Here is a 17,691-nt window from a genome sequence, read left to right as displayed (position 1 = left end):
ATGGCCATTTGGACAGTAAAACAAACAAATTTTTTGTACTTTGGGATGACCACACGGTCAGAAGATAAAGAGAATGCAAGAAACAGCACCGCATTTAGCACTCACGGGGTTGATTGTGTGAAATAACCTTTTCGCAAGTTTCCACAGTAAAACAAAAGAAGAGATTGGGAATAAATCTATTTTTCAGTGGAGTATATCTTTCTATTACAGGTCAGAACAGGAAATGTAGACTTCATAACAGTATATGACACTGGATGATGAATTTTTTTAGCTTGGCTACTAAAAAAGAATTTTTCCTTTGAAACTTTATGATAATATCAAATCCACACCAAAAAAATGGAGCATGTTGAAAGTTTCAATTTTGTACATAGAGTAGAAATTATAAACATAATTAGTTAATTTCACGGTGGCTATTTTCTCCTTTTGCCGGGGGAAAAAAAAAAAAAAATGCTTAAAAATGGACTGGACTGAAGCAGGGTTTGCCAAAAATTCAATCTGTACGCTAGTAAAATAGCATTGTAGTGAGTTGTGACAGTGTTATAATGGGATACGGGTTATAATATAAGAACACCGTTATGGTGAATTAGCATAAAGCGAAACGCATTATAACGAGGGCCTGCTGTAATTAACAACTTGCTGGCTAAAAGAAAACTTCCTGGAATCATTAAAAGAATGAAAATTTCTTCTTCATTCTTTTTTATCGTCTCCTCATGTATATGCTCCTGCACTTATCCCATCATGCACATGTATAATCAGCATATTTTACTTGAATGAGCACATGGCACATAAAATGCAGCAATAACAGCATTCTCCCCAGAAAATTGCAATCTGGGTGGCATTATGAAGTAGCCAGATGGGGAAGTGTAATACTTTGCAATATTATAAAATTTTCTGTTATTTATAAATGTGACTTAAGCGATCCAGAGAATTAATTGCATAATTTAACATTATATGCTCCTGTCACATTGATCTCGATCGCATAGTATGTTAAAATTAATATTGATCAAGATCATTGAGCAGTACCATATGATACCGCAAGAATCGCTTAAACTTTAGCTGGGCGGTCAGCTAAATTCACTGGGCAGTGCACCCATTCAATATGTCCTGGGGAGAACACTGAATAATCAGTGCATACTTGTTTTCAGATTTTTTGATAACCAACTTCTCCAGTCTGCCACTGATCACAGGTGAAAATGGAAAGCCAAAACTGCATTGAAGAAATGCTAAAATTCACATTAATATCACTCTGATATTAATTTTAGTTCTTAAAGCATTTTCAACATCAGCAAATTCTTAGCAGTGCTCTATTTTGGTTATTGAAATACTGTTCACAGGTACTTTTTATATCGCTTTTATAAATTTTAATTAAGCAAAAAACATGCATTTTATGTGGCAAAAAAAATTACATCAAAACAAATTATAAATTTGCAATACTATTTGTCCAGATAACTTTTTTTCATGCTATTATAATGAAAACTAAATAATGTTAGTTATAGAACTGTTATTTTTTGTCATACCTAACAGCTCTATCAACCAATAAAATTTGTGCTCGACAATAGGTTGCTGCCATAATGGGACTACACTTAATTGTCAGTTAGTAATTTTACAACATATGAATTTAAAATGTTTTATGTGAGAAAAGAGAAAAAAAACTAACAATAGTGCAGTAACAAAATGGAAACCTGGTTTTTGGGATTTGTTTTTTACTGATAATAACAATTTTTATATTTTTAGAACATAATATAATTCGGTGAAGCAGGTGGCTAATAGAAATCATACTTTACTTTATTGTTTCAAACTTTAACACCATTTTTGCTGGTCCTCAAGGATAGAAAGCTTGGGGACATTAAAATATACAGCTGGCTATTTTGCAGTTTGACTCATATGAATAGTTTTGCCACTTGTCTAGTGTAGCATTGTATTCTTTTAACATTCAAAATTAGTAAACTGTGCATCACATACAAGTATTTTGTGGTGATAAAGTGCATTTGTTTTTCATAGTACCCCCATTAACATTACAGTGCCACAATAATATTGTACTTGTTAATAAATTGTAATTTCGCAGAGCAGAGCAGATCGCATTTGTGTATTTGTATTTAGTATAATTTAAAATTTAATTTAAGTTAAAAAGAAAAAATCGCATTACTTATTATTTTTTGTGTTTAGTTGAAGAATATGTGAAAAGTATGACGAAATTTCCATTCTTAGTAGAGCGATTAGCACTACTCCCAAGCGTGAATGACAGCAGTGTAAGTATATCATTTGCATTTATGATTTTAAAAAAAAATCTAATTTTAGGATTTCTGGTTTTGAATTAAGATTGATGCCAGATTAACTATGTAATTAAAAAGTAATAAGACAAGCATATGTATAGCAATGTGATGTATTTAATTATCCAGATGAATTCTTTGACATCTTCAGTTTCACTTCTACTACCTTTATTCAATGTCTCAGCCGATGGAAATGTCATTTCCCTAAAATTATTCTTTGATTTTGGAAGCTATTAGTATCAGCTTTATGTTGCAAGGAACCCCCAAGCTTTTGCCACACCCAGAATAATAATAATTATTATTATTAATAATAAATAATTAAAAATTAATAAAATAAAATACCTATGTGTTTCCCTCTTCATGTAGAGATGAATTACGTCTCTACCTATCCACCTGACCTTTTAATTTCCAAAAGCTGTCAGCCTCAACTATCCACAGAGGTAATTTATTCCAGTAGTTAACATTTAAAAATTTTCTCCCATAATTTGCTCCCTAGTTCTAGTAACATTTTTTTTGTAAGCATTTCACTTTCATTCATTGTATAATCCCATCTCAGAGCCTTATAGATCAAATCAAATTCCCTTTAAGGTACGGGGGGGGTTCCCGGTATCCGAGTCCCTGCAGTTACAAGGATTAATTTCTGAAACCGATACAAGCAATGCAAATAACACGGAGAATTTTTGGAAAAGTTTTAATATTCTACACAGTATAAATATGATTGGAAAATCTTGGAAAGAAATTTCATGTAGATTAATGAATTGCTCATGGAAAAAGTTATACCCTGATGCTGTTCGTGAATATGAAGAATGTGGCATGACTGGGTTAAAAATTGTAAGTCTTGCAAGAAATGTGGGATTCCACGAAGTTGATGATGGGGATAAACCAAACTATTATATTTAGGCCACCCGAATAATTAAATTCATCTGCCGTGCTGTGTCTTATGTCTGTTAATTGCGTGTGTTCTATTTGTGTGTTTGCTGGAAGAAAAACCCCAGTTTTTGGGGGTAAACCTTGCTATCCACGCCTGAGACAGACTTAACTCAGCCACGGAGTGAAAAAAGCCCATTAAAGTTCCTCGAGTCATTGACAGAGTTCGAACCCAGGCCTTTTCCACTCGGTGTGGGGAGGACGGTGACGATACCACTGTGCTACCCACACAGACTTGATGATGGGGATATTGCAAATTGTTTGAATCAAGTGAAAAACCACTTACAAATGAAGAGCTAGCAAAATTAGACCAATTTCCCACAGAAGAATACGGCAAAAAAAAAAGCTCTGGATTCATTCTTTATTTGTAGAACTGAAATTAACATTAACATTAGTAGAAGCATATGATGCAAGAAAACAGACTTATACCGCATCAACCAAAAAAAAAACCCCTTCCCATTTCACCCACTCATTCGTTCAAATGTTTGTCTAGTTCTGCCTTGAATTTTTTAAGCTATCAACTTCTGCAACGACAAATGGAAGTTTGTTCCAGCAATCAGCTACCCGCTGGGTGAAGGCAAATTTCTGTACTTCTATTCTATATCTGTCTTTCCTCAGTTCGAGTCTATGCCCCCTTAGGTTTATAATATGAGCAAGAGGAAGAATCCCATCAACATTGGGCCTGCTCAATCCTTTCAAAGCCTTATACACCACAATCAGATCGCCTCACAGGTGCGTACTTTCCAGAAGCTGCAATTTTCAGAACACAAGCCTTTCTTGGTAAGACCAACCCTTTGTTCCCCTCACCAGTCTTGTTACAATTCTGTGTACTCATTCTAGCAACTCTATATCCTAAATCTAAATATAGTGTAACTTCAATAAACTTTACTTAACCTTACATGGTTAATTTCTGGAACAAACTTCTATCTGTCATTGTGGAAGTTGATAGCTTAAATAAATTTAAGGAGGAACTGGACAAACTTTTAGAGGGAATGGATGTGTGAATTTTTTTTTTTTTTTTTTTTTGGTTGATTCTACATAAGCTTATAATGCTTGCTTTCTTGCATCACTTGCCTCCATTACTACTACTCCTGCTACTACATTGTTCAACAGATTATAATAAAAAATGTCTAATAAAATAATTGTCTCATTTTTCAGTTCCTTCAATCCATTTTTTCACTATATACAAGTACAGGAACTCCCCAACTTACATAAGGGTTGCATTCCGCAGAATGCTACATAAGTCGGATTTTACGTAATTCGGGGAATTTCCCCCATGCTTGTGCAGCACTCGCAGCTGTGCTCACTGAATTGACTGAATCAAAAAAAAAAAAAAAAAAATGTTCAACAAACATGTAAATAGAATTATTTATTGTATTTATTCAACTTTTTATCTCATGCGCAGAAAAATTACAAAAGCGTGCAATTTAAAAAATTTCAAAATTATAAAATTACAAAAAAAAGAGAGGAGACAGGCATAACGTCAGTAAGTTTTACCTCTCGAGCATCGTTGCCAGAATTGACGTCTTCGGCTGATGTGGACGCCGCTGCGGAGGTCGAGGGCTATGGAGATTTAGAAGGTGTCAGCTGCTCAACCTTACGAAAGAACATATTAATGAATGACTGGACAGTGGCTTTTTTTTTTCTACGTAAATTTCTTTGTAGCAAACAAGCATATCATTCACCCCTCTGTTAATTTTTAAGAATCATTCGCTGTCAGGATCCACCTTCTCAAACCTCACCATTGCCGATGCAATTTCACGAAATGCCATTGCCATCTCTCTGGCGATGAAGCATCTCTGCTGCTCATTTGGTTCATCTTGAGCTTCGTCAGCATTTTCTTCTTTCACAATTGCTGCCTGCAAGTCAATATGTTATTCGTTAACATTAGTGTGACTAATGTGACGTTAACTTCCTCTCCTCTTCTTCCTTCCTCTGTTAACTCATCCACATCTTTGGCATCAACCTCCAACTGAAGTAACTCTGCAACCTTTACAATCTTATCTGTAACCTCTTCATATGATTCTTCTTTTTCAAATCCTTCGAAGACTTTTACGTGCCATAGGCATATTTTCTTCCATACTCCATTTAAACAACTTTTAGTAATATCTGCCCAGGCCTTATTAATGTTTAAGATTATTATTATTAGCTATATGGTGCACAGAAGCCTGAAGCTTATGCTGTACCAGCCAAAAAAAAAAAATTCCTAAGTTACCGAGAGAGAGAGAGAGAGAGAGAGAGAGAGAGAGAGAGAGAGAGAGAGAGAGAGAGAGAGAGAGAGAGAGAGAGAAGGGTATCATCAAGAAAGAGAAGAATGATGATATCCAGCTCAGGACCCTGGGTGTGCCAAGCCCATACTCACCAGATGTGAGCCCCTGGGGTGGCGTGGTAAATATTGTAAGATTTCCAAATGTCTCTCAATTTAATTTTTCTCATCGTCTACTGCAGACAATGCCTGAGCAAATGTTGTGCATAAATAGTATGCTTTTAAATTCGAAATAACACCCTGATTCATAGGTTGGATGAGTGAAGTCGTGTTTGGCGGTAGAAATATGACTCATGTTCGAATTGAAATCATCTAAATGCATAGGATATCCAAGAGCATTATCTAATAGAAGCAAAATCTTGAAAGGAACTTCGTTGTCTTCACAATATTTTTCAACCTTGGGAATGAAGCAGCATTTAAACCAATCCTCAAAGAGAGATATTGTTATCCATGCTCTCAGGTTCGATCGGAAATGCATGGGTAGGGTGGCTTTATTGATGCCCTTAAATGCCCATGGATTTCCAGAATGGTACACAAGCAGTGGTTTTAATCTGTTATCTCCCGCTGCATTAGCCCCAAGCAAGAGCGTGGCCCTATCTTTTGATTTGAAACCTGGCATTGTATTTTCTTCTTTGGCAATGTATGTTCAATAGGCATTTTTTTCCAATACAGAGCAGTCTCGTCAACATTAAAAATTTGCTGCATTGAATAGCTGCCTTCATCAATAATTTTTTCCAACACATCACAAAATTTCTCTGCAGCTGAAGAATCAGCACTTGCAACTTCACCGCATACTTTAACTTTGTGGAAACCAGCGCGATACTTGATCCTATTAAACCACTCGTTGCCTGTCACGAACTTGGGTTGGGGTTCACCATACTTGTCCTTAATATCTTTATAAATACTTGTTGCTTTTGCTTGAATGGTCATTAGACTTAGGGGCACTCACTTCTGAATCTCATTTTCCATACATATTATTAATAGCTGTTCTGTCTTTGATATAGCACCGGAACACTGTTTTGTGATCGCTGTTGATCTTAAGTGTGTTGATCCTTTGACATATTCTTTTATACATGCACTCCTTTAAAAGAGTATTCACTGTTGAAGCAGTGAGACCTAATTCCCTTGCAATAGATGACAAACTTTGTCTTCCTTCGTACTTAATCATTTTCATCTTCATTTCTAAATGAATTTTGTTTCGTTTCCTGGTGCTACCACCACCACTTGCAGTTTTCATTGGTCACTTTCCCTTCATCGTTGTAATACATAAATAGGAATGAAGAAAAGTTTCTGAAAATTTGTTTTTTATATAATTGAAGATTTCAGTAAAGGGGAACACATTTCCCCATAATAGCTTAAAAACTCACAATTGCAATTATCCGTATTATCGCAAATGCAATAAGATCGGGTTTACTACTTATTTATAATTAGATGCACTAACAGAAAAGCCCAATAAATCGGAAAGTGCAAATTGTTTTTATTGTTTTTTGGTCATGACCTCCAGAAACGTGCTTTAGAAAAATATCACAAAGGCGTTCAAAATTGATTCTTATAACAGAAACATATGGTAATGATGAAAGGGTAGTGCAATTACCATTATAAATATGACCTTTTAGAGAGATAATTAGCGTACTAATATAGTGAAATTTTCAACTTCCAAGGACTTAGAATGAATTACAAAAAAAAACAAAAAAAAAAAGAAGCAGTGTTATTGGGTTCACATTACAATATTTTTACAATACCACCATTTATTCCTAAAGGATGCAGAATACGTAATTTTTTAAGTTTGCACTGGCCAGCAAAAACTTGCGTAAAGTTGAATTTCCATAAGTTGAGTATCACGTAAGTCGGGGAGTTTTTGTACATAATAAACATTACGAAAATTTGGTTCCCCTTTTGAGTGGAATTTTCTGGAACCAATTATCCTCGGATAATGATCACCCCCTGTACCTAGTTATCACTCTCTGTACCCCCACATATTTGAAGTGTTTATGAGTACCCTCAATACAAGTGCCTTTTTACAGGTCTCACTAAATGAATTGCCTGTTATTTGGTCCTTTTCTGAAGCTTAATGTCTTTTTTTTTTTTTTTTTTTTTTTTTTTTTTTTTGAGAATATCTAAAAAAGACTGAGCCAAAAAAAAAACCAGCAAGAAGGTAAAGAAGAACCATGGTGTCTTATCAATACAACACCATGAGTCCTTGGCTGCCTGTGTATATTGCAGAAACTTCATGCCCACATGTGTCATAACCTTCCAAATTCCTTTCTTTCTGTGCTGTTTTTAGGTTATCTACTGTGAAATGTATGAGTTATTTTGGGGGTTGGTATCCCCCAGGTGGCATCACAAGGTATGAAATCTGAATTAAGGAGGATGTGGCACGATTTTAGTGCCTTTTTTCTGCAGAAAATTGGAAAATAGTACTATAATACAGTTGTTCATTATTTTGATAACGAAGAATGTCCATTGCTGTTTATCTTGTCATTTTTGTCTGAAATGCTGTAGTATTGTGTAATCCATAATTCATTTGTCCTGGAATGTTGTGGCAATTCATGTTGGTGTTGAAAAAAATTATCATTTCTTTTTAGCTTTTTGTTTGTTTTTTGTTGTTTAGTAGTGGATTGCTGACCAGTATAGCAAGTGGGATATGTCATGGAACAGTAAACATCCATGATTCATCAACAGTAATGATATTAAGAAATGTATTCTTTAAAATTTTCACTATCCATGAGAAAAAGTCATAAAACATTCAATGTTTAATGTAATTAATATATTATATGCAGCCTGTTAAAACAAGCTGAAGTTTTTTAATGAATTAATTAATACTAAATTACACTGCAAAGGATGCTTTTCTGGCAGATACATGAAACAAACATAAAGCATATATAATACATAATCAAATTTATGTAAAAGAACAATAAAAGCAAAACCACTTACCTATATATGCTTTTTTACTAGACTATATTTTAGAAAACTATCAATTGTGTTCCAGAATTTATATTTTATAGTTTATTTTAAAGAATTAGTATTTGTATTAGCCATATGGTGCAAGAATATGGTGGAATGAACAGCATCTTAATTATAATTCACATTCCGGTGTTGAGGTGTTAGACTGTGTTCACAACTCCTGCTATCTCTTGGATGAAAGGTCTCCATATAGCTGTAGCAGGTTCCACCATTTATCTTAGTGGTGGAACTCACATGCATCCTGTTATGGAGGCCACTGTTTTACAGTGTGATGAGAAATGGAGGGCTAATCGTATTGCCAATTCCCACGACACTGAGTTTGCATGGTCTGGTGAGTAACATCCTCCTCTTTCACATTCCCCTTTTCCCCCATTCTGCTAACCGAATCTGCACTGGAAAATGTCTGTGCATGTGCAAGGCTATGCTTCTGTCAATATATTAACCTCTGTCGTGTTTCTTATATTGAGTTGACAAAGAGGCACTATGCCTTGAAAGCTTCTCATAAGGTTTTATATTGGTTTTGTGTATTTTATTTTAGTTTGTTTTATACAGTTTTTAGCACTTTCATTTATACAATTCTCAGTCTTTAATTGCTATTTTATATGTATATGTAATTAAAATTCTCAGATTAGGTTAAAGTTATTTATTTTTAAGCAGCTTGCTGGTTGGTACAATATTATTTCATTATGAATATACCTGGCTCTCGGTGCCTGTTTTCTAAAATCCCTGTGTTTTTGCTGCACCAATCAAATAATAATAAATGAATAATAAAATAAAATAAACTTTCTGTTTGACTTCCCCCTCATGTAGGTATGTGATGAGAAATTTGGATTTCTCCAAGCTGCCAGCTTCGCCACCCATGCAGGCAACTTATTCCAGTAATTAATAACTCAATGGTTTTTTTTATAAAAAAAATATGAAAACCTCAAACATGAAAAGTATTAGAACTTATAGCATTTGGTACCATTCATGGGTTGAAAGTCAAAAGATACTTGTTAGTATTAGACTTGAATTTCTGTAGATTGTAATTTTCAGGAACATGTAAGAAAAGGTTGTTCCAGAAAACAGAAATTGAAGGGATAAATAAGGGAGAAGAAAAATTGTTTCCCTGAGTTTTAAGGTGGACAGTTAATCGATGCTGACTCGTTGCAGCACCAATCTGGTCAGCATCTATTCCAAAACCAGTTTCGACTGGTTCAGAAGAGAGAGTGAGGAAATTATAGATGCCAGTTCAGCAGCACAGTGCCCATGTAAGTAGCTATAGAAAAGGCATGCAGCAGAAACAGAATGTCAGAGTGGAGAGAATTTGTAAGAGGCAGGTCATTGATTAACCTGACTGTCCTCTTTTGAATGGAGCCTAAAAGCCTGAAAGTGGTTTTGAGGGCACCACCTCATAACAATATTCCATTGTACTGTGAATTTGAGATTTATACACAGTGAGTAGTTGTGTAAAAGAAAATTAACACTGAAAGCAAAAAAATTAGTTTTTTGGATGCAGAGGAAACAATATTTGTGAGATGCTTATGCCAAGACAGATTAGAATTCTAGATAATCCCTAATAGAGATGTGATCCTGTCTAGTAATCTAAATGACATCGAAAATAGGAGCAGTAGACTCCTTTTTGTGAGATATAAGACAGGACTGAGTTTTAGAAGGATTGAAATTAACTAAGTTATCTTTGCCCCATTGGAGAATTATCTGGAGATTAGCATTTAAGGAATTATGGTAGATATTCAAGAGGATGAAGATATTTGTGCAGGGAAAGTTTCTCAAACTGGAAAGTGAAATGGAATGCTCTGTCATCAATAAAAATATGGATAGGATTTCTAGTCAATGGAAGATCGTGATATAAAAGAGAACAAGAGTGGGAGAAAGAACTGAACTTTGGGGAACACCAGCATTAATGGAGACGTTGGAAGACAGAGAGCCATCTACCATCACATGCCGAGTGGTCAGAGAGGAAACTGGATACCCAGTTGCAAAAAACAGTTGACAATCCATAAAATGGAAGCTTGTTTAGAACTTTATGCCAAACATAATCAAATGCTTTAGAAATGTGAAGAGGAATTGTGTGATATTCACCAGACTTGTCCATTGAATTTGACGATAGATGGGTAAGATAAGCCAGTATATCACCAGTGAATTGATACCGATGGAATCCGTATTGGTAATCGTTGATCAGATAGAAGATTTTGAGATAGTTTAGGAGTTTGCAGTTAATGGATTTCTCCATTACTTTGAAACAGGAGAATTAAGTGCAATATGACAATAATGGACGGAGGGAACTTTTTAGGAACTGGCTAGGTATTCCAAACAGAAGGAAAAACAACAGTGGAATAAGAAAGTGTAAAAAGGCAACACAGAACAGGAACAAACTCAGGTGCACAGGTTTAGAGAACAAATGGAGAAATGCTACCAGGAGCTGGAGCTTTTTTGGTATCAAGATTGTTCAAAATTATTCTGGAATCCTTTTGACAAGAAGACCTTAGGAGGCATTGAGTGGAGTGTACTGGGAATGAAAACTAGGATGCTTATAAGTTTGCTTTACCTTTAGTTGAGGAAGCAATAGAACAGTCTGGTGTTAAGAGAAATGGGGATATAGATGGACAAAAGTTGCAGCTAATAGCTTTGGCAGGAGATCAGATTTCCAGACTACCATTTGGACAAGAAACAAGGTTTCTACTTTTAGCTAGTTTGGATGTTGAGCTTTAGTGTAGGCCGAAAATAAACCTGGAGATTTGGATGCAAGCCACTTTTGATATGCAACATTCTTATTTTGAAAAGACTTTAGGACATTTATTGGAAAACCACACCCCCTTAAAATTTTCTGAAGTGGAATAAAGGATTTCATCCCTACAAGAATAATTTCACTGACACAATCTGGGCAAGACTGACATCAGAAGATTTAAAACAGTAATCCAACCAAATTACACCTTGCCATGATGCCCATCATGGCTTTAAAAAAAACATCAGTCATACCATATAATGATGGAAGAAATGGGGAATTGCTGGAACTTTGCCTTGGAGACTAAATACAGGTTTTACTACTTAAAGCCTCTTCTTGATTAGACCGGGGTTCGAGCCCGTCACCACCAAATACGGAGGATGCGGAAAGGTCAGGGAATGACCACCGCATATCCCGGAGCAATATGGCCTTAGTTGCTAATGCTCCTAAAAAAAAAAAAAAAAAAACCAAAATAACCAAATACTTAAAGCCTGTAATAAGCAAAGTGATGGTATTGCACTGGTTGATGAGAGCCATCTACCACCTAGTATTGCCTGGTGACACAGAAAGAGCAGCATTCCTCTGTGTGGTACGGATGCTACAAAGCAGAGGATTCTGTCACTGTCAGAAAGTTCAAACTTCAAAATTCAGTCCACTTGACTCATGAGTGCCCTAAATATCAGTGTTTTAGACTCCCTAGCCTTTCATAATCTGACAATGTCTGTGATGTGGCTCGGGGATTAAAAGAAAACTTCCTGCAATCCAGTCAAAACCTTTTCCCCTGTCATCTGAATTTATGGCCCCTAGCTCTGGAATCATTTGCAATGATCAAAATTTCGCCTTCACCTATTTTACTTTCACTTTATTTGTAAGTCATAGACTTCGAATATAAGTATATTCAAATTCTATGACTTACAAAACTTCTTTTGGTATTTTACTCATTTATTTTGATTGTTATTTTATTAGCATTAGTATTAGTAGAGGCATACAATGCAGGAAAGCAATCTTATGCAGCATCAGCCAAAAACAAAAAAAAAAACAAAAAAAAAAAAAAAAAACCCTCCCATTTCACCCCTCCATTCGTTCCAAATGCCTGTCCAGCTCAGCCTTAAATTTATTTAGGCTATTAGCTTCCACAACAAAAGATGGAAGCCTGTTCCACCAATCAACGACCCGCTTGCTAAAGGCAAATTTCCACACATCTTTTCTACAACTATCTTTCCTCAATTTAAGGCGCCTCCGTAGCCAGGTGGGAAGGAGCAGCGGTGCGTAGCACACGCTTCTTGATTAGACCGGGGTTCGAGCCCGTCACCACCAAATACGGAGGATGCGGAAAAGTCAGGGAATGACCACCGCATATCCCCGGAGCAATATGGTCTTAGTTGCTAATGCTCCAAAAAAACAAACAAACAAAACAAACTTCCCTCAATTTGAAACTATGTCCGCTCAGGTTCTTAGTCTGAGCAAGAGGAAGAAACTCATCAGCATTCAGCTTGCTCAACCCATTCAAGGCCTTATACACCTCATTCAGATCACCTCACAGGTGCCTACTCTCCAGGTGCTGCAATTTGCAGAACTTTAGCCTTTCTTGGTAAGAGCACCCCTTTGTACTCGTTATAGCAACTCTACATCCTTCCTAAAATGAGGCCTTCGGATCTGCACACAGTACTCTAGGTGTGGCCTGACCATTGCCTTGTATAACGGGATAATCACCTCCCTGTACCTGCTAACAAAATTCATATATATATCATTGACAAGACTACATGACCTGCCCTGACAGCCTATCTGCACTGTTTAGCGAACTTCATATTTGACTACACAATTACACCCAGCTTTTTTTCACTTTCCACTTCCCTGAGTGTAGTACCACACAGTTGGTACATTTCCCTTGGATTATTGCTACCCATATGCAGTACTTTGCATTTCAAAATGTTAAACTTCAGTTGCCACTTCTCAGCACATTTTCCCAACTTATCTAGATCCAGTTGGAGTAGCATACTTATCATCTCCAAACTTGGACATTAAACCCAATATACCTTCATCGTTATCACTGATAAATATACAGAACAACAATGGGCCGAACACCAAACCCTGGGGAACTCCACTATTAACATTTGTCCATGAAGAGCAGTGTCCATTGATTACCACTCTCTGTCATCTCCCACTGAACCATCCCTTTATCTATTGTAGGAGCTTACCCTTAATACCTCTCCAATTTGTACAGCAGTTTTTCATGTGCAACAGTATCAAAAGCTTTCCTGAAATCTATGTATATGATATCAAAATTATTTTTGGCATTGAGTTCCTTTGTGACCACATCATAGTATCCAATCAAATTGGTCAGACAAGACCACCCTTTAACAAACCCATGCTGTGTCTTAACTATTACTGCAGTCTTGTCTAGATGAACCTGCAATGCTTTTTTAACCAATGATTCCATTATTTTCCCCGGAACACGAGTTAAACTAACAGGTCTAGTTATTGTGTCACCTTTTGAACCCCCTTTGTAAGTTGGTGATACATTTGGTGAGACATCCCTTGAGTCCAAGGAAGCTCTCATAATTATGGCTAAGGGTTTGCTTATTTCCTTTGCTGCCTCCTTTAATATAACTGGATACATCCCATCCACCCCAGTTGCCTTCCTTATGTTTAACTTCAACAATTTCTCCTCCACTTTGCTCTCAGTTATTACAAAATCACTTAGCTCCCTGTTAGCATTTGATAAATGTCTGGCATTCCTCGTGTGTGAATATAGATGCAAAATACTCATTCGATTTATCAGCTACCTGAGCACGATCATCAATAGTCAACCACTTCAATGTTAAGTGGTCCAATCTGATTCATCCCTTTCTTTCTAGAGTTTACATAAGTAAAGAACTCTTTGCTGTTTTTCTTTGCATCCTTTGGCAAAGATTTCTCGCAATCTGCCCTCACCTGCCTAACCTCCTTTGTGACTTGATTACAAACTAGTTTATACCTGACATAGGCTTCTGTGTCACCTGATACTTTATATGCATCCCATACATTTTTCTTCTCTGCCACAAGCCTCATTAATTCATCTGACATCCATTTAGGCCCAAACCTTGAACAGTATTTCTTAGTCAGAATGAAAAGCCTAGTAGCCTCCAAAATTAAGTCCCTGAAGGCTTTCCATTTAGAATTCAATTGGTAACGTCATCAGTTGATCCCACTGTACAGAATTTAAAAACTGTCTGAGACCTCTGTAGTCACCTTTACGAAAGCAAAAGCCCTTGATGATAGTTACATCTTTAAGTAATTCCCACAACGTTACATTGTGATCACTGTCACCCAGTGGTTCTTTTATCTGCAAATTCTTAATATATGAATAATCACTGCTGATAATCAGATCAAGAGTATTACTCCCTCTGGTTGCCTCTCAAACATGTTGCTATAGAAAAACAGTCATCCAATAAATCCACAAAAAAAGTCTTGCTAGTGTGCGAGTGACCAACTCACAAGTTCTAGTCAATATCTGGAAAGTTAAAATCCATCATTATAAGACATTTGATTTACTGGCCCACTATTTCTCTGCACAATTGCTTGTTATACTCATCAGATTCATTAGACCTATAACACACACACATACTCTCATTTTTCCTTTCCCAGTGCTTATTTCACACCAAACAGACTCAACACTGCATTGTCCACCAACATCAATTGGATGCACTACCTTAGATTTTGTTTCTTAACAAACAGCAGAACCACTCCTCCCCTTCCTGTCCTGTCTATCCTTCCTGGACACATTGTACTCCCCAAATTCCAATTCTGTGCTGCTTATATCTGTGTGACACCACTTCTCTGATATCCCAACAATATTTGCCTTTGATGTCTTGACTAGCACTTCAATCTTATCAAATTCATTACCTATACTCCTAGCATTGGTGTACATGCAAGTATACAGCACCTTTTCCTACTCTTGGTTAACATAACAGCCCATGTATTTACTTGTTCCACTATGACTCCCAACAGTCCTGGAGATCTCCATTGCCTTGCTTTCCAGGTTGCGGCTGCTCGTTCTAATCGAAGCAGTGCAAGAATCACTTTTGCCTCTGCCTGCGGCCACTGTTAACCTTTTAGTCTGTGTATTCCCCCAAGCTAGCAGTTTTCCGACCCACTTAACACTGCCTCGATAACATCAGCAAATATTCTTGCACACTTTCTATTTAAGTGTGCCCCATTCCTGTAGAAGCAGTCTCTCCTGTCAACAAGCACAGACCAGGCTGAAAAAAATTCTACCCCTTGAGCCTTGCACAATCTCTCCAGGGCTGAATTGATCAACAAGGCTCTCATCATATACTCCCTCCTATTGTGTCTGGGCAGAATTGCAGATACTTTCACATTCAACCCTAACTCGCAACTTTTTTTCAACATTGACCTGTATTTGTTGAGTAAATCTGCAGATAGATCTCTTACTCTTGATATCATTAGTTTCAACGTGTACAACAACAACATCACCTTTTGTGCTCTTAAAAGATGTTATCTGCTCTACAAAGTCATCAACTTTTGCCCCCTTGCAGACATACCCTGGTCCTGTTCCACCTATCCTTCTTGCATAGTATATTCTCTGTCTCCTTGACAATATTCACCAACAATAACTAGTTCCTGTTTTGCCTGATGCACAGGAGTGAGCTCTGTCGTTGAGCTGGGCAGGTGAGAGCTTGATGGGCCTTCATATTAATTTTTCGAGGGCAATTACCCTACACCTCAAGCTCTCATAGACTCCCATCAGAATGCTGACTTGGTGCCCAATTCCTTGACACTCTAGACACCTAGCACACACACACAAAGGCATCCTCCTTGGCTAGATCATGTCCTGTTTTAGAAAGGTCGGCAAACATTTTACGTATTTTCGAGACTGTGATGCATTGGAGAATCGCCCCCTTCGTTTCTCCCCTGAGTCACAGCACTCTCGTTTGTGTGTGATCTTTGCTTCACAGCTCTAGTCTGGGTCATGATTTCCATTTAAATATAATTTAATTAACAATGAATTTTAATAAGGTTAAAATTATTTTTGATTAATTGATAATACTATAATAAGCTAACTGATTCCTAATCAGTGCTTCGTATTACGCAACTAGTTTTACTTTATACCTTACGCTATCGGTTGCCTGCCTGGCAACCCAAAGGTCGTGGGTTCGAATCCTGCCTCTGGCTTGGATCAGAGTAGTAGTAGTAGTAGTAGTAGTAGTAGTAGTAGTAGTAGTGGCATGTGATGCAAGAAAGCAAATGTATGAGCTTATGCAGCATCAGCCAAAAAAAAAAAAAAAAAAAAAAATCACACCATTCCCTCCAAATGCCTGTCCAGTTCTTCCTTAAATTTATTCAACCTATCAACTTCCACAATGACAGATGGAAGTTTGTTCCAGCAATTAACCACCCGCTGGCTAAAGGAAAATTTCCGCACATCTATTCTACATCTGTCTTTTCTTAATTTGAATTTATGCCCCCTTAGATTCGTAATCTGAACAAGTGGAAGGATCCCATCAGAATTCAGCATGCTCAACCCATTCAAGGCCTTATATACCTCAATCAGATCATCGCGCAGGTGCCTAGTCTCCAGCCACTGCAATTTGCAGAACTTAAGCCTCTCTTGGTAAGAGGATCCCTTCATTCCCCTCACCAATCTTGTTGCCCTTCTCTGTACACGCTCAAGTAAATCTACATCCTTCCTAAAATGAGGCCTCCAGACCTGTACGCAGTACTCAAGCCGTGGCCTGACCATTGCCTTATACAGAGGGATAATCACCTCCTTTTCCCTGCTAGCAAAATTCCTATATATCATTGACAAAACCCCATGACCTGCCCTGGCAGCCTGTCTGCATTGCTCAGAAAACTTCATATCTGCCTGCACAATTAGTCCCAGGTCTTTTTCATTTTCTACCACTTTAAGTGTAGTACCACACAGTTGGTACGTTTCTCTGGGGTTACTTCTACCCATATGTAGTACTTTGCATTTGTCAAGGTTAAACTTCAGTTGCCACTTCTTAGCCCATCTGCCCAAATTATCTAGATCCTGTTGCAGTAGCACACTGCCATTACTGTCATTAACAACCCTGCCAACCTTTGTATCATCTGCAAACTTCGACATTAAGCCTGATATACCTTCATCATATCATTGATAAATATACAAAACAACAGTGGACCTAACACCGAACCCTGTGGGACTCCACTAATAACATTAGTCCAAGAAGAGCAGCACCCATTGATTACCACCCTCTGTCTTCTAGCACTTAACCATCCTTTTATCCATTGTAGCAACTTACCCTTAATACCATTCTGCTCCAATTTGTACAATAGTCTTCCATGCGCAACAGTGTCAAAAGCTTTCCTGAAATCCAAATATATGATATCAAAATTATTTTTTGCATCCAGTTCCTTTGTAACCACATCATAATATCCTATCAAATTTGTCAGACAAGACTTTCCCTTAACAAACCCATGCTGTGTCTGAATTATTGCTGCAGTCTTGTCTAGTTGATCCTGCAATGCATCCTTAACCAGCGACTCCATTATTTTAC

At 37.0% G+C, this 17,691-nt stretch overlaps 1 protein-coding gene across 1 annotated transcript in view; it reads left to right on the top strand.

Moving 5' to 3' along the window:
• Dis3 (exosome complex exonuclease RRP44-like protein Dis3) overlaps nucleotides 1-17,691 on the top strand; it is a 219,245-nt gene that overhangs the window by 31,159 nt on the left and 170,395 nt on the right. Inside the window, exon 4 of the mRNA XM_090385074.1 lies at nucleotides 2,167-2,249. Coding sequence (XP_090241200.1) covers nucleotides 2,167-2,249 — 83 coding nt within the window. The remainder of the gene's footprint in view (nucleotides 1-2,166; nucleotides 2,250-17,691) is intronic.

Source organism: Mastigoproctus giganteus, chromosome 11 (genome assembly GCF_048544385.1).
Source record: "Mastigoproctus giganteus isolate SK-2022 chromosome 11, ASM4854438v1, whole genome shotgun sequence".
Classification (NCBI taxonomy): domain Eukaryota; kingdom Metazoa; phylum Arthropoda; class Arachnida; order Uropygi; family Thelyphonidae; genus Mastigoproctus; species Mastigoproctus giganteus.
Note: the sequence above shows the minus strand (reverse complement) of the source record. Positions and strands in the feature narration are given on the sequence as shown.